Source organism: Thalassophryne amazonica, chromosome 19 (assembly GCF_902500255.1).
Source record: "Thalassophryne amazonica chromosome 19, fThaAma1.1, whole genome shotgun sequence".
Taxonomy (NCBI): Eukaryota; Metazoa; Chordata; class Actinopteri; order Batrachoidiformes; family Batrachoididae; genus Thalassophryne; species Thalassophryne amazonica.
This window is the reverse complement of record NC_047121.1, coordinates 63,521,026-63,544,048: the sequence shown is the minus strand read 5'-3', so window position 1 is coordinate 63,544,048 and position 23,023 is coordinate 63,521,026. Positions and strand designations below refer to the sequence as shown.

Below are 23,023 nucleotides of genomic sequence, written 5' to 3'. Positions count from 1 at the left end.
ACCCATCCCTTACGCCAAAAGATAAGGCCAATGAAAGGGTGGTGAATGCACATCTGTCAAACTCCATTTGGTCAGTGATGGTCTTTCCTGACTTGTTATCGCCGTCTCTCCCTCTATGGTAAACTGCAGACTTTAACTCAAATAGTTGTCCGGGTACGTTTTGGAGTTCAGTTTATTTCAGTGTTCAGAGTTCAGTTGTTCTTGAGTTTCAGATTCTGTCCAAGATTTGACAGTTTCGAGTTTCTTTCTTTTTCCTCCCGCAGTCGGCAAAGTGAGTGTTCGGTGCACAAATCCGTAAGCTTCATGTGTTACAAAGTGAACTAGAAGGGAAAACCTCAAGCACATACGTACGCTGGGGTAATAATGAACAAACATTGTGAACCACCACCAACCGACAGAGGAATTGTGAATGCCCCCCCCCCCCCCCCACCCATCAAATATTCATGATATCAAAAAAAGGTTAAGGAAAACCTCTCTGACTAAAGAATCAGGTGAAAGGAAAATAATTCAGGCAGAGTCACATCTGCTCCCTGACCCAAGGTAGATCACTCCAGAAAAATCACAACATTCATCTCATTCATCTATAGAAATGAACCGATTGTCTGCCTGGGTGGTTGCCATCCAGGACCCAAGGCGACATACCTCGTGGTGTCATGGATGTAGTAAATTGCAGCACCAGCGCATGCTCCCAGACTTGACTTGTTTCATCTGCCACCATCTGAAAAGTCTTGTTTTCAGACACATAAAGACTCTAGATGATTGCAGTGTCTTGCCACTATCAGAAAATTTTTGAATTTCTTTGATTTCATTACGTCATAGACGTTAGACGTCTGATACATTTGATCACTTCCGGACAGCAGATGTCCATGCAGAAAAACACATTTCAATATCTTATCTTGTTCCTGAGATATAGTTATTTAGATTTTTTTCAATGATGACCTGATTTGCCCTTGACCGTATCCCTGTGACCTTGACATGACCTATATTGTGATGGAACCATTCACTAAATTTACTGACAAAGCTGGAGTGAAATTGCTCCTTGACCTCTAATTTAACCTTTGACATGAACCATTGAGTTTCTTGACTAAGTTCGACTGAAATTTGTCTTTGAATTTTGAAGATATCACTGCAGATAGTAGATGATTCCCTCGGGATTTGACCTTGAATTTTTCAGCTATGAACTTGACGTGACAAGAGATCCAAGAGGTCGGTGCACTGAATTTATGTATCACTTTTCATTGAAATTGCTCTTTGCATTTTGGAGTTATCACTGGACAAACAAACAGACAAATCTTACCATTACAATATCCAATTTCCAATTTGCGGTGCGGCGGACAAACGTGCAGAAGCTGTCCTTCCTCTGTCAGTTTGAGGTAAACATTGCTCCTCAAAGGAGTGTGCAGTTACTGATTTGAGGCAAAACAATGGCAATAAAAGTGTTGCTGCGTGACAGGCCATGCCTTGAGGAAAATCTCAGAACTTTATAAATATCATGTGGAACGAGGTGTTTGCTCGTGCAAGAGTACAGAACAGCATGACCATTACTAACTGTTTGCAAACAAAGCATGTCTACTTGAAGCCGAAGCACATGCCCTTCCTATTAGAACTACCCCTCCTGTTTCCCATTAAGGATCCCTGCGTTTGAGAGCACATAAATCTACGCAATTAAATGTGGCGTTTGTGTACTCTAATGAATCTCTCTGTGGAAATAACCTTCTGTTTCTCCCTCCTCTCACCCCGCTTTTCATTGAAGTCTTTTGTCAGATCCCCTGTCTTAATGGAGGACGCTGTATCGGCAGGGACCTTTGCTGGTGTCCGTCAAACTCAACAGGGAAATTTTGCCACCTGCCATCCCCGAGTCCTGCAAGGCCGACGCCTCAAACTCACAAGAACACCAGGCACCCTGGACAGAAATCAACATCGCACTCCATGTACACCCTACCATTGTCCAATCAGCAAGGTAAAAGCAGAGCTGTTAGAGCATCCAACTATTCATGGTTTTAAGGTATCCCCGAATCCTTTGCATGCTGGGGATGGAGGCTTGATAATGGCTCAGCTTAATGCTAACTTTAACATTGAAAATGCCATAGACATGCTAACGCATTAGCATTAGTCCCGTTTTTAAGTTATGAAAATACATCTATCAACTGATTCAGAAGACCATAACAGGTCGGTTTAACATAAAAAAGGTAAATATCACTCACAGACATATGCTCTTTAGGGTTTTAGTGGGGAAAAATTAAGATAAAGCGAAATAAAACAAAGAACCAGCGAAGCAGCAGATCGAAGATCGAAGCACTGCTTCATTGGTTCAAGGATCAAAGCAAAGCCGTGCTGCAGAAATGGTTGATTAAACAGACCCGCTGCAGGGTCTGTAATCAATGTAGAGAAATGATCATTTTCCTGACAAACACCCCCAAAAACGACGTCCACTCTGAAGGACTGATAAGGGAATCGTTAAGCAAAAAGGCTATTGATGACGAAGGATTGAATAATTTCTTAAGGATACCCAAAAAGACATGATTATGCGCAAGATTTGACACTGTAAAGGTGTCAATAGTGCATGCAGGAGGTCACTGGTTTGAATCCTACTCAGAGCGAAAAGGACCTGACTCTGTACTCTCTTGAGACTTTGGGAAGGTGAAGGTGGGGAAGGAAGCAGAGATGAGCACCACCCTGTATATTCTGTGCCCTAGACTCCAACGTCTACCACCCCTATGGCCATCCGGCTATGGGACTACCTGGACCAGAAGATAGGCTGGTGGCGGTAGCGGAAGATTGAGTTTGGTCCTCCCGGTGGCTTCCTTTTTTTATACATGTCAGAATTTCGTAAATCTAGTCCACACATCTTTCCGCCCTTTATGTATTATGTGTCCCAACCCCACCCACATCTGATTAACTACACTTGATTAAGCCTGGAGCTCTTGAATTGGGTTTAGCAATCCCGTGTCTTGATGAGCAAATGTCATGTGGTCATTTTTTTTTTCTAAAGCACACTTCTTTGCTGTGGTTGTCAGGATTTATTTTGAACATTAGTTTTGAGTGACTCAGTGGAAGTGGATGAGTCATATTGTTCACACAATGTGCTTTTATCAACAGAAGTGAATATTAGAAACAGAACAAAAGGAGAATAAAAGATGTTTTGCTCAGTTTCCATCTCCTCTGGTATCTTTTTTTTTTTATTATTTCTTTTTGACTCTCGCTCATCCTCAGTAAGTAGAAGCAGAAGCTCTGTCATAAATAATTTAAATTCCATTCACATTTCTTCCAGCATTCGTTTTTACATAAATCAAATGCATATTTATAAGTCAACAAAAGCCTTCAGTGTTGGTATTGTAATGTCAAAACAAGAAAACAAATGATCTTGTCTACATCTCAAATGTCGAAGTAGTGTCAGGCTCAGGTCTCTTCTTTCTGGACCCTCACTGCCGTCCATCTGTTAGACTGATAAATGAGAGCAGGTCCAGATTCTCGGAAGGTGCCCTGGCATTCCCTGAAGATAGAAGCTTCCCCTCTGTCAAACGGACAAAGAGCTCATTCCTACATTGCAACATCTTTGGCGCTCTTAAAAAAAAAAAAAGAAAGAAATGGAAATAAAAAAAATCTGTTTCCAGTATTTAAGATGATTTGATTTAAACCAGAGATTCAGAAAGTCTTGTTGTTTTTGTTGTTGTTTCATATCTCATTGATGCCTTTGTTCGTAATTCCCCTTGTGGAACTTGAACTGAGCTAAGCTTGTGTCTAACATGTTTGTGTAGAATGTTAACTGATACATGGATCTTTTTTTTTCTTCTCAGTAAAGATGTTTTAGTGGGCCAGCTTAGCTCAAATGTACATAAAAATTGTTCATTTTCTGATAAAAGCATCGAATGTAGCACACATATTCTAAATTAACTAATGTTTATTTTCAGATATGGAACCATCCTGGAGTTGACCTCTTATGAGCTACAGGGGTCAATAGAGAATTACACAGGGGTCAAAATTTAAAAATGCTCCAATTATGTTGAAAACTATACCACATTATTTGTGTGATCATAATGATTCCAAAAAGGTATAGTTTGGACTACCTGTGACTGAATTCCATGGAGTTGTGGGGTAAAAACAGCAAAAATGGTAACAAAGGTCAGTTTCAGTTTGTACAGGGGTCAAAAGTTAAAGTTACTCCAATTTTGGTAAAAAAAAATGATGCTAATTATTGGTTGTGTTACTAGCATTTTAAAAAGGAATAGTTTGCACCATCTGTCATGCTTAGTTATCATGTTATGGGGTAACGTCATACGTCATAGAATCCAATGGACGTCGACCTTGTTTGACCTTTACTTTGGAGACCAAGCATTCAGCACAGTCAAAACTATTCCATTTATTAATCCTTTTATTTCAACCAATAATTTGCATCACTTTTTACCAAAACTGGAGCAACTTTAACTTTTGACCCCTGTACAAACTGAAACTGATCTTTGTCACATTAATCATTTTTACCTCATAACTCCATGGAATTCAGTCATAGATAGTCCAAACGATACCTTTTTGGAATCGTTATGATCAGACAAATAATGTGGTATAGTTTTCAACATGATTAGAGCATTTTTAAATTTTGATCCCTGTGTAATTCTTTATTGACCCCTGTAGCTCATTAGAGGTCAACTCCAGGATGGTTCCATATCTGAAAATAAACATCAGTTAATTTAGAATATGTGTGCCAAATTCCATGCTTTTATCCCAAAATGAAATATTGTTTTGCTATGCTGGCCCACTATTTCTGCAAACATTGTTCAAAATTACAGGGTAAAACTATGAGTTTCTCTGTGTCCAGCTTCTCTCTACCCATCCTTGGTGAATGTCCATATCCAGCACCCTCCAGAAGCTGAGGTCCAGATCCACCAAGTAGCCCGCGTGCAACCTGGGCAGAGAACAGCTACCACTGAGGGCGCTCATTCTGTCCAACAGCGCTCCCAACCTGGGAATGAACACCAACCCACCAACGAGAACAGTAACAGACAGTCACCCACCAACGAGAATACCAGCAATCACGACAGGTTACAAAACCGTCGGAACGGGAATGTGGGAAGATGTTTCCAGGAAACCGCTGATGGACAGGTATAATGTTAGGTCAAGTGAATTCTGTCAACACTAAATGATCAGAGCCACCCGCAGTTTCATGGTCCACCATATGAGTTGAAGGCAGTTGTTGCCATTTTACCACTGATACCCATCTCAGTTCTTCCTTTTTTGATTGATGTTGTTTAAGATATGGCCTCTGTGGATTTGATTTATGTTGTATTCACTATTTATGAGCTCCAAACACGCTGGTCATCTCAAGTTACGCCGTTTCCCCAAAGTAGTCATGGGATGAGTTAGAGCGATGTTGTGGCAAAGAGGTTAAGCTTGAAACCAGCTGGTATCATCCTTTTTGTGTGTGTATTTATGTTTGTATATATGTGTATGTGTGTGTGTGTCTCAGATAGAAAGGCTTTTCAAGTATTCCAGGTAGCAGTGCCACATACAGACTTTGGTATATACTAGATATTTATTCTGCTTTGCATGGTCACCCTTACAAAAACGTATGCTTTGAGTTTATTTTATTAAATTAACTTAAATAAACCTCCATGTTTTCTTCTGAAGTATATTTTATAGTACACATACTTGTAAGTGTATATTTATTGGAACTAAACTGGTTCACTTTTTAGTGTATCAAAGTATACTTGAAAGTTCACAGTAGTAAAGTTCAAGCACACAACTAGTTAGTGGTTTTATACTTGTAGCCTACTTTTTGGTTTATGAAAGTATACTTACCCCCCCCCAAAAAACCTTTGTGGTTTTTCCAGTCTGATCAGGATTTGAACCAAGGATCTTCAGGTCAAAAACCCACTTCCCAAACCCCTGCCAAGAAGTCCAGTTTTGCAGCTAGTTAATTGGGCAGCGCAGTCTCGTTTGGTGCTAAAGGGGTAAAATATGACGCATATGACTTAATTTCTCTACTTTCGCGAACATAAACACGGCACTTTCTCTGAGTTTTTGGGCAAAAGAGAGTGGAAAAAGCAAAGAAAAAGTGACAATGCGGTGGGAAAGTGGACATGTGTTACGGTTTGTTTATGACTTGTAGCACAAACACGTCGAAGCGGTTTTGCAGGCGAGAGAACATAGCTACTCTGGTTAGCTGTGTAGGCTAACACTTACCGACACGACCTCTCACATTTGCCTCGTCTTCCCTTCTCCACTGGGAACCCCAAAAAATGTACTTTTTGCTACTGCTTCGGTGACTGCCACCGAAAACGGAACAGTACACCATTTTCCCGTGTGACGTTGTACTGTGTATATATTGCACAACAGGAACGTCTGTCCCCATAAGTGGTCAAATCCCACGATATCATGCAGGGTTCAAACGAGACTGTGCTGCCCTATTATTTGTTACCTGAAGACACTTGCTCTTGTAGCTACAAGTATAAGCTACTACAAGTGTACTTGCCTGAATGCATTAAGATTAAGAGATTGCTTTGGTATACTCGCCAGTATAAACAGAGTATATTTTAATAGAAAGCTGTTAAATAAAATTCTGATAAATACGTAACAAGTGAACTGAAAGTCTACTTGTTCATTTTTAGTTTTAAAAAAGACATACTGCTGGTAAGCTTGGACAAACTTCTTTTTGGTAAGGGCCGGATAATACGGTTGTCGGAACAGACTTGTACTAAAAAGAAACAGACAGAATTTGGAGTCTGAGTGCGTGAGTTTGGTTAATCTGAAGTCATCTGTTTGCTTGGCCGCGATGAGGCATCATGTTTGACTCTTAGCCTTTACGTGTATAGTCTCAACAACAAGCCGATCCAGAGTACTGTTGTTTTTGCCAGCATTATCCACTGAACAAGGTTGTTTATGCTGCACCACACCTCCCATTTTCTCAACTCAGGTTTCGTTTGGGAGCTTCATAATTAAACCTTCCAGACAGTTTTTCATTTCTGAGAACCCCAGCAGAAGTACCCAAAGAAAAGTATCAGCCTACAGTTTCCCCTACTCTCCTGCCAGTATGCCAGTTTGGTATTCTGTAGAAGAATGTGCTCTCTGTTTCGTGTTGAGTCTCATAGATCCCTGTTGGCTAAAAATCTAATAAGTATGATCAGATAGGAATCTCTTTACACAATTAGCCAAGTGCCTTAATGAGGCTGCCAGGAGTTTCTTATTTGTTCCTGACTCAGTGTCTTCCTCCAGCTAACCGGTCTCATATGTGTCTAGTTCACTTTGTCCTGACACATACTGTTGGTATAAAAGCGCATTCTTAGATAAAGGCACTCACAAATACTAGCATTGCCAACATACACACATACAAGCAAGCATGCAGGCGCAGGCATGCCAACCATCCACCCAACAAACACACACTCTTGCACAGATCAAGTGTGTAGCATTCACTTTCAAAACTCATTTTAAAGATTTAACACAGATGTGTGTTGTTGTAGTGTGGCAAGCCCCTGCCAGGCCTAACCAAACAGGATGATTGCTGTGGAAGTGTGGGTGCCTCCTGGGGTCTAAACAAGTGCCAGAAGTGTCCAACTAAACCAGGTAAGCACGGTTCTTTAAAGCTGTCAAGCATTTCGTTCTACCTTTTTCCAATATATGACTTCAGTCTAATCCAGTCTCCTTGGGTTGGTATGAGGTTACAACTGGGCTGTACTTTTCTTTCCAGGTAGAGTTTACACTCTTGTAGTATTGGGGCATTTGATCAGTCTGTTGGGTTGGTATGAGGTTAACAATAACCTGGTCCAACTGGGATGTACTTTTCTTTCCAGGTAGAGTTTCCACTCTTGTGGTATTGGGGCATTTGACCAGTGTATTGGGTTGGTATGAGGTTAAGAGTAACCCGGTCCAACTGGGCTGTACTTTTCTTTCCAGGTAGAGTTTACACTCCTGTGGTATTGGGGCATTTGACTAGTCTCCTTGGGTTGGTATGAGGTTAAGAGTAACCCGGTCCAACTGGGCTGTACTTTTCTTTCCAGGTAGAGTTTCCACTCTTGTGGTATTGGGGCATTTGACCAGTCTATTGGGTTGGTATGAGGTTAAGAGAAACCCAGTCCAACTGGGCTGTACTTTCTTTCCAGTTAGAGTTTCCACTCTTTTGGTATTGCGGCATTTGATCAGAGATATATGTTGCGCCCCTAAGCAACAGTTTCACAAGCTTGGTGGTTTTTCCACACATTTATCAAAACCCAAAACAGCACCGATAGCTGATTAAACTTTGCTTTCTTTATCTCAGTGCACATCAGTTCAGATTTAGCAGCAGGGTACATCTTGTGAAAGCTCACATTGTGATAACACAGAATGGAAATGATGAATTGCACTGAAAAGACCCTCCAGCTTTCTTTTGCACTTTCTTGTTGACTGGCCAGGTGATGCACTCGCTTCAGTTGGCTCTGTGTATTTTATCTATTCACGCCTTTGCCAAACTAAGGCTAACAGGCTACCTTTAGTTCAGGTGTTTGATGACTGTATATTTTTTTGGACTGGGTGGATTGGGGTGAGTATAACAATGAATGACCGGCATATTGCCTTAGTAACAATTGCATCATCAGTGGACCTAATGGCACCAACCTATCAATAGCTGCTAAAAGTGCTAATGGTGCTAACATACAAATTCAATAATATGAACATTTCACTCAACAGAAATACTGGAGCACAGACTTCTTAGATGGTGTGTTAGTACAATTAACCACCGTATTATCTCGGATATTTGTAATAAAATCCTCAAAGGACAGATGTGGGTGGTCCACAGCAGCTAGCAACATCTGTGAGTGGTGCACTGCACACTGCTTACCGGCACACACAAGCTGCCACCAAAACAAACCACGCCCCTGATGATTTATATCTTTATGCTTCAAATAGCTTAAAGTGATGAGTTATAAAAAAAAACCCTAATAATAAAATATTCACCCCCGTACAGTTGTTATGAAGGGGAACACTAATAAAGTACATAATTTTATGTGTTTATTTATGTGTACCAGGCTGTGAACATGTTAATTTCTGCACAAAATTTGGGGATTTTAACATGAAGGCCTATGGGTATGGCCTTGCTTTTAGAGGCAGCCCCAAATGGACATTCAAGGAACTGCAAGTTTTTTCCGCTTCCATTTTGGCTTAATTTGTAAGTACTGGAAGTTGCTTCCTGGTTTTTGCTTTTGTGTGTGTGTGTGTGTGTGTGTGTGTGTGTGTGTGTGTGTGTGTGTGTGTGTGTGTGTGTGTGTGTGTGTGTGTGTGTGTGTGTGGAAGCACATGAGACAACCCCAAAAATGAAAACTGGATCACAACTACGAGACAACTGACAAATTTTCCTTTACCTACCATCATGTCATATGATCCTTTCAGTGACAACAACAAGTGGATTATTCCACCCTGTGGTGAGAGATGTCAAAAGAGGAAGTTTTCTCCTCCCGTTAGGTTCCTGAACTCCACTGAGGTGGCTGCGTGACTCGCCTCTGCTCCCAGTAGTAAAAAGTGAATCTGTTTTCACTTCCATAAAACCAAAACCGGGAACCAAATGAAAACACATTTGGAATGAAGATGAGAGGCTGGCAGGAATGCCACCCACCCTGCAGGCCAAAACGATTCAGCATTGCTTTGAAAGAGCCCAAAAATGAACACCTCAGCTCAGCTGCTTCCCAGCCTGAGCTGTGGTGGGTTTGAAAACCAGTGGCAGAATAATTGCAAAGCTGGCAGGCTGGGTGGGTGGTGAAAAGGAGACTCTCACTGGGTCTGACAGCTCTGTGTGTTACAGGGATAGCTTGATTATGTCCCTGCACTACTTCAGGACTTGTTGTTGTTGAAGACTCATGGGGAAAGAATTCCCAAGGACACTTCATTCTCATTCATCCCTGTGTACTCTTAGTCCTATTATGGCTATTCCTGCAGAAGCCAATTAACTGTAAAAGTCCTCATTCTTCACTAAATGTTTGACCAGGCCCTAATCAGAAGCAGACATCATGCCTCTCTGCCATGAATCCGTGATCCATTCTTTACTCTGCCTCCCCTATCTCCTTCCGTGTGCCAGATTCCTGTTCTTTCTAAGTCCCCGGCATGATCTCTTTTGGCTCCCAGATGTTTCCCTCGGCACCATTCTTTGAAGTTTCGGGGAGGAACAGACTAAATGTTCATCTCGTGGTTGTTTTTGGGGGCAGGAACAGGCCTGGGTCCCGAGTCACACGCAGACCGGGAAGTAAGGACACGAGAGGAGAAATTCAGTTAAAATGAAATCATGTAATGTATCCAAGAAGTCTTGGAGGAAGCATGAATAAGAGACATGCTTTGAATTCCTGGAGCGTGCTATTGTTCTTTGGGTCCTCTGGCATTGTTCTCCATTACAAACCCAACAAATGCCTGTTTGTGTGCCTAGCAAAGGCAACTGAGAAAGAACAAAGCCCAAGAATTTATATTTTCATTCTAAGTTCAATGACGGCAAATGCTCACATAACTTTAAAAGTCCCCTGTGTCTGTTGTTGAGTATGTGATAATGATGTAATGAAAGTCCAGTTTGTATTTGGGATGTGATGCAACCATTGGCCAGTTTATAGCTGGTTAGAAAACACAGTGAAGTTTGCGACTTCTTTATTTTATAGCATCGACAGAGAATGCCAGTACGACCACAGTTTAAGAGCTATGGTTCCACTGCAGACAGGAATATTTCGCCAGCTTCAATAAAGAACTTCCTGGATTTAGATCTGTCATCCTTTTCTGGCTTCATCAGCTTCAAAGCTATTGTCATCTTGTCTCAAGAGGTTGAGCATGATATAGCATTTAAAAACATTTGGTGTCTGTTGTTGGAGCGGGGCGTTTGAAGGTGAAGTCCCTGCATTTTATGTACTCAAATATGTGATTTATAATCTACGGCCTATATGTCATGAGTGCATGTGTGTAGTACGAGCTGAAGCCTTTGAACATTGCACTCTGACTGTTCCTGATGGAAAAGGAACACTGGGAGGTGGGTGCCTGGAGGTTACAAAGGCCGGCTTGTGACCAGAGGGTCTTTGGGTCACTTCTCCACCACACAGGAAACACACTGACTACACATTAGGAGGACTCCCAAGGGAATTCAATGAATGACCTAATCCAGTGTTTCCCAATCCTGGTCCTCAAGACCCAAAGTACTGTTTCTGTGCAGGCTCTCAGTGGTCCAGGTGGTTTCCATAGTAGAGAAGCTTGAATCTTCAACTGGACTGGGTTGCTTGATGCGAGGACGTTTCGCTTCAAATCGCAGACGCTTCCTCAGCTAAAATTCTTGCTCTGGTAGTCTGACTTCTGTCTTGACTCTTGTAGAGAAGAATGGCAACTTATGGCATATGCTGCCTTGTAAGAATTAGTCTGACTGTGCCAGGTTAATGTCCCATATGCTTAGAATGTGTCCAACTGCCATGATTTTTGGGACAGAGAGGAAAATTGTGTCAGTTGGACACTTTCTGATCATGTGGGACCAATGTATGTATGCATTTAAATCAAGTAAATTCAAATAACTGTTTTTTGCTGTTTTGTTTTTAAGCGGCGTATTTTGCACAGCACCTTGTTGAGCTTTTGTGCATTTTTGAAACTTACTATTTGCAAAACTTCTACGAGAGTGGCAGTGAAAATACGGAACCCAGGGTTTATATGTTGAGCATATCATTCAAAAGAGTCAGTTTAGGGTTATATGTATCTTAATGAACTCAATAGGGGGAAGTTGTATCAGTAAAGCAGTCTGACTTTTCTGAACATGCAAAGCCAATTAGAATCTGAAACATGCTGCACTGTTGGCATAGCAATGTATAACTGTGCAACCCCTCCTTCATTGTGTATTTCAGAGCTAACAGATTTTCCTATTCTATTTGTCTACCCATCTGTCATTGTTTGGGTGTATCCCCCTCTTTGTGGGACTCTCCCACTGTGTGACGCTACCCTGCCTCCCAAGGAGCCAGATCCAAGGTCTCTTGGGCTGAGAGGAAGTGACACATCCACAGTAGCTCCAGCTTAATTTAACTCTTCTTCCCTTGGTACACAAGGTCATCACTGCATGGCTTCCATCTTTTTCCGGCCTTCCCTTCAAACTCACTCATCTGTCTGTGGGAGTTGGCTCTCTGTTTCACTCCTCTTCCTTTGTCATTCTTTGTCATTGTCAACCGGAACTCTTGGGGTTTATATCAATAACATTAAGACCCCCAATCACTTTGACAGCTATGCATCCCAGAAGCTCACAATGACACAGTTGTACTAAAGGAATGTGCTATATTGTCTGTGATTGTGCTACAATTGTCTTTGCATGGAACAATGTTCTCTGTCATGGTAACAGACTATATAGATCCATATCCATGAACATGAGACTGGAACTCTTGCAGAGGAAAATAATGGTCACTTTCACACCTACTTTATTTGGTCTAGACCAGGGGTGGGCAATCATGTGCCATGAAGGACCAATACACTGCAGGTTTCCCTTTCTATTAATCACCTCAGCAGGTGATTTCATTGATGTTCAGGTGTCTCAGCAGATGATCAGGACCATGGCCCTGTGGTGTCAGATTTTATCAGCTGGTGTAAATTGTCCTTTTTAGATATCAACATGAACAAAACTAAAGAGATGATAGATGATGAAAAAGCAGGATGGCATTTCTCCTGGAGTTATTAATGGACTGGCTGTGGAAGTTGTACAGAACTATAAATACTTTGGAACCTTTACTGACAGTGGATTAACCTTTGAGCATCAGATTGACCAGGTACGTAAGAAAGCTCACCAACGCATGCATTTTTACCGTAAACCCAGGCATTTTAATGTGGACAGCACTTTTATGAAGATGTTTTATTGCTGTTTTATTGAATCTGTTCTTACCTTTTCTTTTATCTGCTGGTATGGGTTTTTAGCTTTGAAAAACAAAAACAGTCTGTATTATATTGTAAATGAGTGCAACAAGATTGCTGGCTTTTCCTTAAACGACCCGCCATATACAGTAGTGTTCAGAATAATAGTAGTGCTATGTGACTAAAAAGATTAATCCAGGTTTTGAGTATATTTCTTATTGTTACATGGGAAACAAGGTACCAGTAGATTCAGCAGATTCTCACAAATCCAACAAGACCAAGCATTCATGATATGCACACTCTTAAGGCTATGAAATTGGGCTATTAGTAAAAAAAAAAGTAGAAAAGGGGGTGATCACAATAATAGTAGTGTAGCATTCAGTCAGTGAATTCGTCAATTTTGTGGAGCAAACAGGTGTGAATCAGGATGAAGCCAGCACCTGTTGAGCATGCTTTTCTCTTTGAAAGCATGAGGAAAATTGGAGTTGTTGATTGGAGAGGGGGAAACTTATACACAGGTGCAAAATATTATAGGCTGTTCATCTACAATGATCTCCAATGCTTTAAAATGGACAAAAAAAACCAGAGACACGTGGAAGAAAACCGAAAACAACCATCAAAATGGATAGAAGAATAACCAGAATGGCAAAGGCTCACCCATTGATCAGCTCCAGGATGATCAAAGACAGTCTGGAGTTACCTGTAAGTGCTGTGACAGTTAGAAGACTCCTGTGTGAAGCGAATTTATTTGCAAGAATCCCCCGCAAAGTCCCTCTGTTAAATAAAAAACATGTGCAGAAGAGGTTACAATTTGCCAAAGAACACATCAACTGGCCTAAAGAGAAATGGAGGAATATTTTGTGGACTGATGAGAGTAAAATTGTTCTTTTTGGGTCCAAGGGCTGCAAACAGTTTGTGAGATGACCCCCAAACTCTGAATTCAAGCCACAGTTCACAGTGAAGACAGTGAAGCATGGTGGTGCAAGCATCATGATATGGGCATGTTTCTCCTACTATGGTGTTGGGCCTATATATCGCATACCAGGTATCATGGATCAGTTTGGATATGTCAGAAAAGGCAGAGGTCATGTTGCCTTATGATGAAGAGGACATGCCTTTGAAATGGGTGTTTCAACAAGACAATGACCCCAAGCACACTAGTAAACGAGCAAAATCTTGGTTCCAAACCAACAAAATTAATGCCTCGCAGATGTGAAGAAATTATGAAAAACTGTGTTTATACAACTAAATACTAGTTTAGTGATTCACAGGATTGCTAAAAAAAGGAGTTTGACATAATAGTTTTGAGTTTGTAGCGTCAACAGCAGATGCGACTATTATTGTGAGCACCCCCTTTTCTACTTTTTTTTTTTTTACTAATAGCCCAATTTCATAGCCTTAAGAGTGTGCATATCATGAATGTTTGGTCTTGTTGGATTTGTGAGAATCTACTGAAGCTACTGGTACCTTGTTTCCCATGTAACAATAAGAAATATACTCAAAACCTGAATTAAACCTTTTAGTTACAAAGCACTACTATTATTCTGAACACTACTGTATATATAAAAACAGATCCATTAAGAAGGCGAGGTCGATCTTGGACGAATCCAGTCACCCCTTGTACCCTGAGTTCAAAATGCTTCTGCCTGGTCATAGATTTATGTCCAGAAGATCTAAGACCAATAGGTACAAGAACTCTTTTATTCTCACTGTCACTAGATTTTTAAACACTATCACGTGAGTGGTTTTTAACTATACTTTCTTATTATTGTGTTATTATGTTTACTGTTTGGTGAGTTTTCATGGTACGTTTTCTTGCCATATTTAAGATCATGTTATGTTTATGTATGAATTAATGTGTTTTACTGCTGGCTGCTCAACAAACTGCCCCTGAGCGGCTAATAAAGACAACTTGATACTTGATACATCATTGATGTTCAGGTGTCTCAGCAGGTGATTTCATTGACGTTCAGGTGTTTATGATCAGGGGAGAAGCTCATCAGCAAACCCACCTGCTGAGGTGACTGGTTGCAAGGAAAACCTACACTGTCTTGGCCCTTGTTGCCGCCTCCTGGTCTAGACCTTTGCACTCTTCATTTTGGTGCCAACCAAATAACAGGCGTGAAAACAGTCTGGAACCACGGTATGGACCAAAAGACCAAAATTTGCATTGTGAAAACACTTTTTGGATAGTTCAGGCCAATTACAGGAAGTGAGACAGGTTATTATCACCCATTAAACAGCAGCAGAAGAAAAGAAACAGAAATAGTAACGATCCATTAGACAGTAGAAGAAGAACAGAAAAGAAAGTAATAAGAATGGGAGCACCTTTTTGTGATTTTATCGTCAGAGGAAATAAAAAATGAATTTACAAAGACATAAAAAGTTGTCCATTCTGTCAAATTGAAAAGGAGCCAGCGTCAGTTGCACGCACCTACGTTTACAAACAACCATTGCCAAGTATATAAAAACACAGCCAACATAGATGGTGATGACAGAAAAACACGTCATGGAAAGTTCGTATGTGTATATGCAAAATTGCAATGTGAAACCAATCTAACCTGACCAAGCATAAGGTTGTACAGATCCTGTTCCAGATTTCAGGTGTGAAAACGCCTCAAGAGGGGCTCCACTGATCCTCCTACATGAGGTCATCTCTCCCCACATCACCCATCTCTTCCCTTGAAATTCAAACATTCATTCATCAAGGAGCCGAGTCTGCTTTATTGCTTCTTATGAGTGCTGATCAAATACTTGTTAATGGCCAAAAAAAAAAAGAAAAGGAAAAACCCATAAATGAAATGACTTTGTCATAAAAGCAGGCAATAAAAGAGCAGATGCACTGGAACAGCTTCTCAAGGTGATTAGATAGAGACGTTACATCATTGGCAGCTTTTGAATCATTGATATTGACTTAGCGTTATCCCCTCACCACTCGAGCGATGGAACCTATTAGTTGGGCAGCAACTGTGGCTAATCAGGGCTGAGTATACCTAACTACTATGAGACATTAATCCCAGTTTTAGGCATGCGGATATGATAGTTGTGTTGATGTCTTAATTGGATACAAGATAAGTTAAGCATATTTTTATTGGACTAGGCATGTCTTCTTTGTGAACTGTCCCAGGTGGTTAATATTCCACAGTCAACTGGAGATTATTTCAGAATGTGGGTCTGCTTTGAATGTGTGGTTGATCCGCTTCACACTGCCATCAGCGTCTTGGAGAGGTGAGTCAAGAGAGATGGTCAAAACTGCAAACAGAGATGTAAAATGCGTAGTTGCGTGATTACAAACAATGGGAAGTGTGTTTCGAGTAAAGAATTAATGTAGCAGAAAAATAAATGAATCCCTTCACCAAAGCCTTTTGTTTTAGCTTCACATGCGCCCGGTTCTTGCCCTACCCCTTTAGACTGGTCATGATTGAACAAATATCTCATAGCTTGTGCATTATGTCTGTGTCAGCAGGAGGATGTTAATATTAGATCCATGTGCCATCGCTGATTTCGCTTTGATTCAGTAGCTGGGAAGCATTATTTACAGAGGCAGTGACATGGAGTAGCGAATGTGTCATATGCCAAGGAGGTACTCTGTTCTGGAAGCAAATCACTTCCTTTTAAGCTGTTTGTTCCAATCAAGCATTGGCTCAAAGGTTAAGGAAAGACAGCATTGCCATCTTTGAGAATTTAAAGACCCTTAAACCCCCATGGTGATTAAAGAGCTCCATTTGCCCTTGGTTCCCTCTCCATGGCACCATGATGTCCCATGGCGGCATGTCAGAAAGTAAATTGCTGGAAATGGTTCCAAGGAGGTCTTGGCTTGGGCGTTGGTTGTTTTGCTGCAGCACGGTTGCCAATAAAAAGGAAAGAAAGGCTGTGTCCTTTTGCTGTCCCTTGATGGCATCCTTCCCTCCTCCCTCTGTCTCCCACACGTTTTCAGGCCAGTTAAAGGGGGATAAGCCCAACACTGAAGCCGTCTCCCAGGCAGGTCCATGGGGATGCTGGTAAAAAGCTCCGAGCCTGTGATTGATGGACCGGGCCTCTCAATCGTCTTAGAAGAACAATCTGGGGCCGGGTGGTCCACAGAATGATTATACCAAATTAGCAAATGAAATTTCTGTACAGCTCAGGAATCCATCTGACTTTTCTTCTTTCAGCCTGCTTTCTCTCATTTTGCATAAGCTCTGCTTAGCTGGAATACACTCAGGCGATGTTTAATTTGGAACATAGTTTGCTTTCATATTAGAAAAGGACTAAAGGGTTTCATTGAGCGTGGATTTAGGACACCCTGCCAGTCAGAAAATTCAAAGAATTTAGAATTTTCATATCAGGATGTACAGAGTTGCCAGTAGTCTTCATAACACCATTTAGTTCAGGAGCCAAGCAGGTTTTCTGTCCTGGTTAAGAGGACAAAGTAACACTTACAATTCAGCCTCAGTATACCACAGCCAACACAAAAAATGTATGGTGGCCATCCCAGGGTGGCAGCTATAGGCGGGAAGGGCTCTATGGAGGATTACACAGGGAGCAACATTTGGAAATACTCTAATCATATTGAAAACTACATTATTTCTATCAAATACCATATTTATTACTGCTTTTACCTCATAACTCCATAACATTCAGTCATAGATAGTCCACTCTATACCTTTTTGAAATCCCTATAGTCAGACAAATTATGCAGTATACTTTTAACTACATTTGGAGCTTTTTTTAATGGTGACCCCTGTGTAATCCTTCACTGACCCCTTACTGCTTACCCTGGGATGGCATCGTACATTTTGTGTAGATACATGGTATAATGAGACGGGATTGTAAGTGTTGTTTAGTTCCCTTAAGTGGTAGCAGTTAGCTCAACGTTGGCCTCTGGCTCACAGGCCAATTAGATGGAGACATGAAATGTGTTTGTGAAGGGTGACAGTGTCTGTCATTGAAATGACATGAAGTTCCTCTATGCAATGACTGGTTACAGGCCAGAGTGAGATTTAATCCCTTTAAATGTCATGGTGGTGACACTATGGATGCATTTCTTGAGATCACTGATCCATACCACTGCCTGTTTCTTGTTGACCTACAAAGATGTACATCACTCTTAAATGCCTTATTGTGGTTGCTGATGATAAATCTGCAGTGGGTTCAAATCCTCCTGGCATCCGTCCGTCTGCGGGAGATGATGGTGTTGCATCCACTTTTTTTTTTTTTTTGCTTTTTTTGCTTTTTTGTTTGTTTGGTTTTTTTTACACTTTTTAAATCAAATCAAATCAAATAAATTTTATTTATATAGCGCCAAATCACAACAAACAGTTGCCCCAAGGCACTTTATATTGTAAGGCAAAAGCCATATAATAATTACAAAAAACCCCAATGGTCAAAACGACCCCCTATGAGCAAGCACTTGGCAACAGTGGGAATGGTAAATAAATGGTAAATGGTAAATAAATGTAAAAGGACTGCATTTATATAGCGCTTTTCCATCTGCATCAGACACTCAAAGCACTTTACAATTATGCCTCACATTCACCCCGATGTCAGGGTGCTGCCATACAAGGCGCTCACTACACACCAGGAGCAATAGGGGATTAAAGACCTTGCCCAAGGGCCCTTAGTGACTTTCCAGTCAGTCATTTTTTAAAATTCAATTTTAATTTATTTTATTTAGATTTTGCCAAATCACAACAAAGCTGCCAGAAATAAGGTCTAACCTTACCAACCCCTAGAGCAAGCACACAAGCGACAGTGGTAAAGAAAAACTCCCTCTGATGATTTGAGGAAGAAACCTCAAGCAGACCAGACTCAAAGGGGTGACCCTCCGCTTGGGTCGTGCTACCGACACAGCTAACAAAACAAATATCCAGGACATTTTTGTCTTGTTTTCTATCTGCACCTGCGCAAATGACTTATCAGTCCAATGCATGAGTGACAATCTCTGCTGCATTTGTTGCACGTGTACTGTGATGCCTACTGAGACTGCCGCTGTCGCGCCTTCATCCTAGCTCGTTGCTCAGCAAGACCTTGGTTCCTCTCCTGCTCAGCCCTCTGTGCACCTGTTCTGACAGTAAGGCGCCAGGCTGCACAGCTCTCTGCACACTGCTCCCACGTGTTGACATCGATGCTGCACATTTTTATATCCTTCTTGCAGACATCCTTGAAGCATAGGTGTGGTCAACCAGTCAAACGAGTGCCTTCTGCCAGCTCACTGTACAGTAGATCTTTAGGTATGCAGCCCAGGTCCATTCTCCTGACATAGCCAAGCCAACGAAGGCGCCTTTCGCCAAGAATGGTGAACATGCTGCTCATGTTGGCGTATTCTAAGACCTCTGTGTTGGGCACTTTGTCCTGCCATCCGATATGCAGAATTTGTCTAAGGCACCTCTGATGGTAGCTGTTGAGCTTTTTCTCATGTCTGGCGTAGGCGGTCCATGCCTCTCTACCTTAGAGGAGTGTGCTGAGCATGCAGGTCTGATAGACGCGCAGTTTTGTCTTCTCAGTGAGGCTGGAGTTGTTCCAGACTCTGTGGCTTAGTCTTGCCATAACTGGTGCTGCCTTTGCAATCCTGCTGTTCACCTCTACAACAATGGATAGTGAGTTAGAGATGGTTGTCCCAAGGTATGTGAAGTGCTCTATGACTTCCAGGCTGTACCCATCAATGTCAATGTTAGGCGGGCAACTGTGTCCTGCGCCATGATGTTTGTCTTCTTCAGATTGATGGTCAGTCTGAACTCCTTGCATGCGTGAGAGAAGCGACTAACAAGCTGCTGCAGACCGTCTTCGGAGTGTGATGTCAAGGCTGCATCATCGGTAAAGAGCATCTCACGGATGAGTACCTCCACAACCTTGGTCTTGGAGTGAAGTTGGGCAATGTTGAAGAGCTTGCCGTTGGCCCTGGTGTGAATGTACACTCCCTTGCTGCAATCATTCAAGGCGTACTGGAGGAGCATGGAGAAGAAGATTCTGAAGAGCGTCGGTGCAAGAACACAGCCCTGTTTCACCCCACTGCTAACTGGGAAGGCCTCTGTTGTTGCGCCATTGAAGCAAACTGTACTGTGCATGTTTTCATGGAACGAAGAGACCACTGCGAGGAGTTTTGGGGGACAGCTGATCTTCTTCAGGAGCCTGAAGAGTCCGCTTCGACTGACCAAGTCAAAAGCCTTGGTCAGGTTGATGAAGGCGATGTAGAGTGGCATTTGCTTCTCTTGACACTTCTCCTGCAGCTGGCGTATTGAAAAGATCATGTCCATGGTAGACCTCCCAGCTCGAAAGCAGCACTGGAACTCTGGGTAAACATGGAGGCCAAGGTCTGTAGATGCGCTAAGGCAACATGGGCCAAGGCCTTTGCAACAGTGCTGAGAAGGGAGTGCTCAGTACTGTTCATATCAAAGCTTTCTTTTTATTGCTCAAAAAATAAATAAAATACTTCATACTATATAGACTTGAAAAGTATTTTAGGATGGATGGATGTGAACTGAAGCATTTAACCATAACACCCAACTACTGGAGCATTTGTGTTCATTCATGCACAGTAATGTGAGTGTTGTTGTAATATCTGACATGAGGGAAGGCCAGAAATTTGCTAAATCTAGCGAAACAGTTGCTAAATTGTCAACACTGAGACAGGTTGCTTAGCAGACATAATGTTCTGGTGCAAATTCAAAATAAGGGCCAATCAGTTTTGACTCAGCGGCATTTGTTGAACCATGTTTTTCAGAAATATACCATTCCTGCACAGCAAAGATGGAAAGCAACATGAATGTTTAACACAATTGATTTTTTTTCTATTAAATAAAAATGTAATCTCTGCAATGCAGTTGCCAACATTTTAACATAAGTTATATAATTTATTAATTTATATAGCGCCAGATCACGACTAGTTGCCTCAAGGCACTTCACAACCATCATTTAAAAAGCAGAATAAAATGAAATAAGATTAAAACACAATAAAAATTTTAAAACATAAATAATATAACATAAATTAACAATTAACATAAACATCTCTTGGCACGTAGGGCTGATTCGGCCATCGTCAGTTGTGAAGTTCTGCGGCATGGTGCTTCAGTCTCGCATGTGCCAACAGACCAGCGCTACCTTTGCAGGGCCTGCCACGTGTGGCGCATGTGTAACCGGTCTGCTTTGCTTCGTCCAGATTCTTTCTGCGCAGGTGCTTTTGTCTTCTTGCTTCAATCCTTTGCTTCTGCATGAGTTCGGTGCCTATCCTAACTCTCTCACGCCATTTAACTTGATCGAGCGCAGCTGTTTCGACATTGTCGATTTGACATTCCTTTGCAGCAGCCTTGATGGTGTCCTTGTAGCACAATCTTGGTCATCCGGTATTGCGCTTTCCAATAGCAAGTTCTCCGTAGAGCAGAGATTTCGGTAGGCAGCACTCGTCCATCCTGATAACGTGTTCTGTCCATTTCAGCAGTCGACTTTTTAAAAGCACGGCCATCTCTGGTAAGTTACATCATTTGCATACTTCGTCGTCAGTCACATGGCCCTGCCAGTCGATTTTAAGAATTGTTCGCATGCATCGTTGATGGAAACGATTCATGTTGCGTATGTCTTTGGTGTACAGTGTCCATGTTTCTGATGCGTATAGTAGGACACTTATAACAACAGCGCGATAGAGCACTAACTTAGCCTCTGCCGTGATGTTATGACTCGACCACACTCTCTCACACAACCTGCCAAAAGATTGACTAGCTTTCGAGATGCAGTTTTCGACAACGTCAACACAGACCCGAGATACGTGAAGGCTTCCGTCATCTTCAAAATCTCTCCATTAAGTAATATTGACGGGCTTTCCTGCTGCACGCGATCCGGTGGTGGTTGGTACATCACCTCACTTTCTTCACAAAGATTGTGAGACTGTAGCTTGTAGCAGCAGATGCAAATGTGTTCATGAGTCGCTGTAGAGCCTGCTCTGAATGGGCGAACAAACTGCAATCATCTGCGAAAAGCAGATCACGAACAAGCCTGATATAGGTCTGCGACTTCGCACGTAGCCGAGATAGGTTGAACAAGCCGCCATCCGTGCAAACACGAACGTACACGCCATCTTCTAACATAAACATACAATTAACATAAACATAAATTTTTATCCATTTCCCTGGTGGAAGTCACTGAGGTAGTCAAACAACTCCGCAGTGACTAGGCCCCAGGGGTTGATGAGATCCGTCCAAGAAATGCTGAAGGCTCTGGGTGTGAAGGGATTGTCTTGGATGAGACATCTCTTCAACATTGCGTTGAGGTCTGGGACAGTGCCTAAGGAGTGGCAAACTGGGGTGGTCGCCCCCATATTTAAAAAGAGGGGGACCAGAGAGTGTGTGCCACTACAGGGCATCACCACTACTCAGCCTCCCCGGTAAAGTCTACTCCAGGGTGCTGGAAAGGAGGGTTTGGGCGATAGTTGAACCTCTGATTGAAGAGGAACAATGTGGGTTCCGTCCTGGTCGTGGAACAACTGACCAGCTCTTTACTTTCACAAGGATCCTGGAAGGTGCCTGGGAGTATGCTCACCTAGTCTACATGTGTTTTGTGGACTTGAAGAAGACATATGATCAGGTACCCGGGAGATACGGTGGGAGGTGCCTGGGAGGCGTAGTCGAGGGGAGGGGGTTTCCGGTTTGGTGGGCTCAGGGTCTCATCACTGCTTTTTGTAGATGATGTGGTCCTGTTGCTCATCGGCCGGTGATCTCCAAGACTCACTGGATCAGTTTGCAGCCAAGTGTGAAACGGCTGCGATGAGGATCAGCACCTCTAAATGTGTGGCCATGGTTAGCAGGAAATGGATGGATTGCCTACTCCAGGGAGGGAATACGGCCTTGCCCCAAGTGAAGGAGTTCAAGTACCTCGGGGTCTTGTTCACGAGTGAAGGGATGATGGACCATGAGATTGGCCGGGGGAATCGGCGCAGCAGGGGCGGTATTGCATTCGCTCTACCATACTGTTGTGATGAAAAGGGAGCTGACCCAAAAGGCAAAGCTCTCGATCTACTGGTCAATCTTCGTTCCTGCTCTCACTTATGGTCATGAGTGTTGGGTCATGACTGAAAGAACTAGATCGCGGGTACAAGCGGCCGAAATGGGCTTCCTCAGGAGGGTGGCTGGTGTCTCCCTTAGAGATAGGGTGAGAAGTTCTGTCATCCGTGGGGTGCTCGGAGTAGAGTCGCTGCTCCTTCGCGTTGAAAGGAGCCAGCTGAGGTGGTTCGGGCATCTGGTAAGGATGACTC

At 42.3% G+C, this 23,023-nt stretch overlaps 1 protein-coding gene across 1 annotated transcript in view; it reads left to right on the top strand.

Moving 5' to 3' along the window:
• The window catches only part of LOC117531961 (latent-transforming growth factor beta-binding protein 2), a 291,027-nt gene that overhangs the window by 154,119 nt on the left and 113,885 nt on the right, over window positions 1–23,023 (top strand). Inside the window, exons 6-8 of the mRNA XM_034195149.1 lie at window positions 1,754–1,960; window positions 4,814–5,097; window positions 7,452–7,554. Coding sequence (XP_034051040.1) covers window positions 1,754–1,960; window positions 4,814–5,097; window positions 7,452–7,554 — 594 coding nt within the window. The remainder of the gene's footprint in view (window positions 1–1,753; window positions 1,961–4,813; window positions 5,098–7,451; window positions 7,555–23,023) is intronic.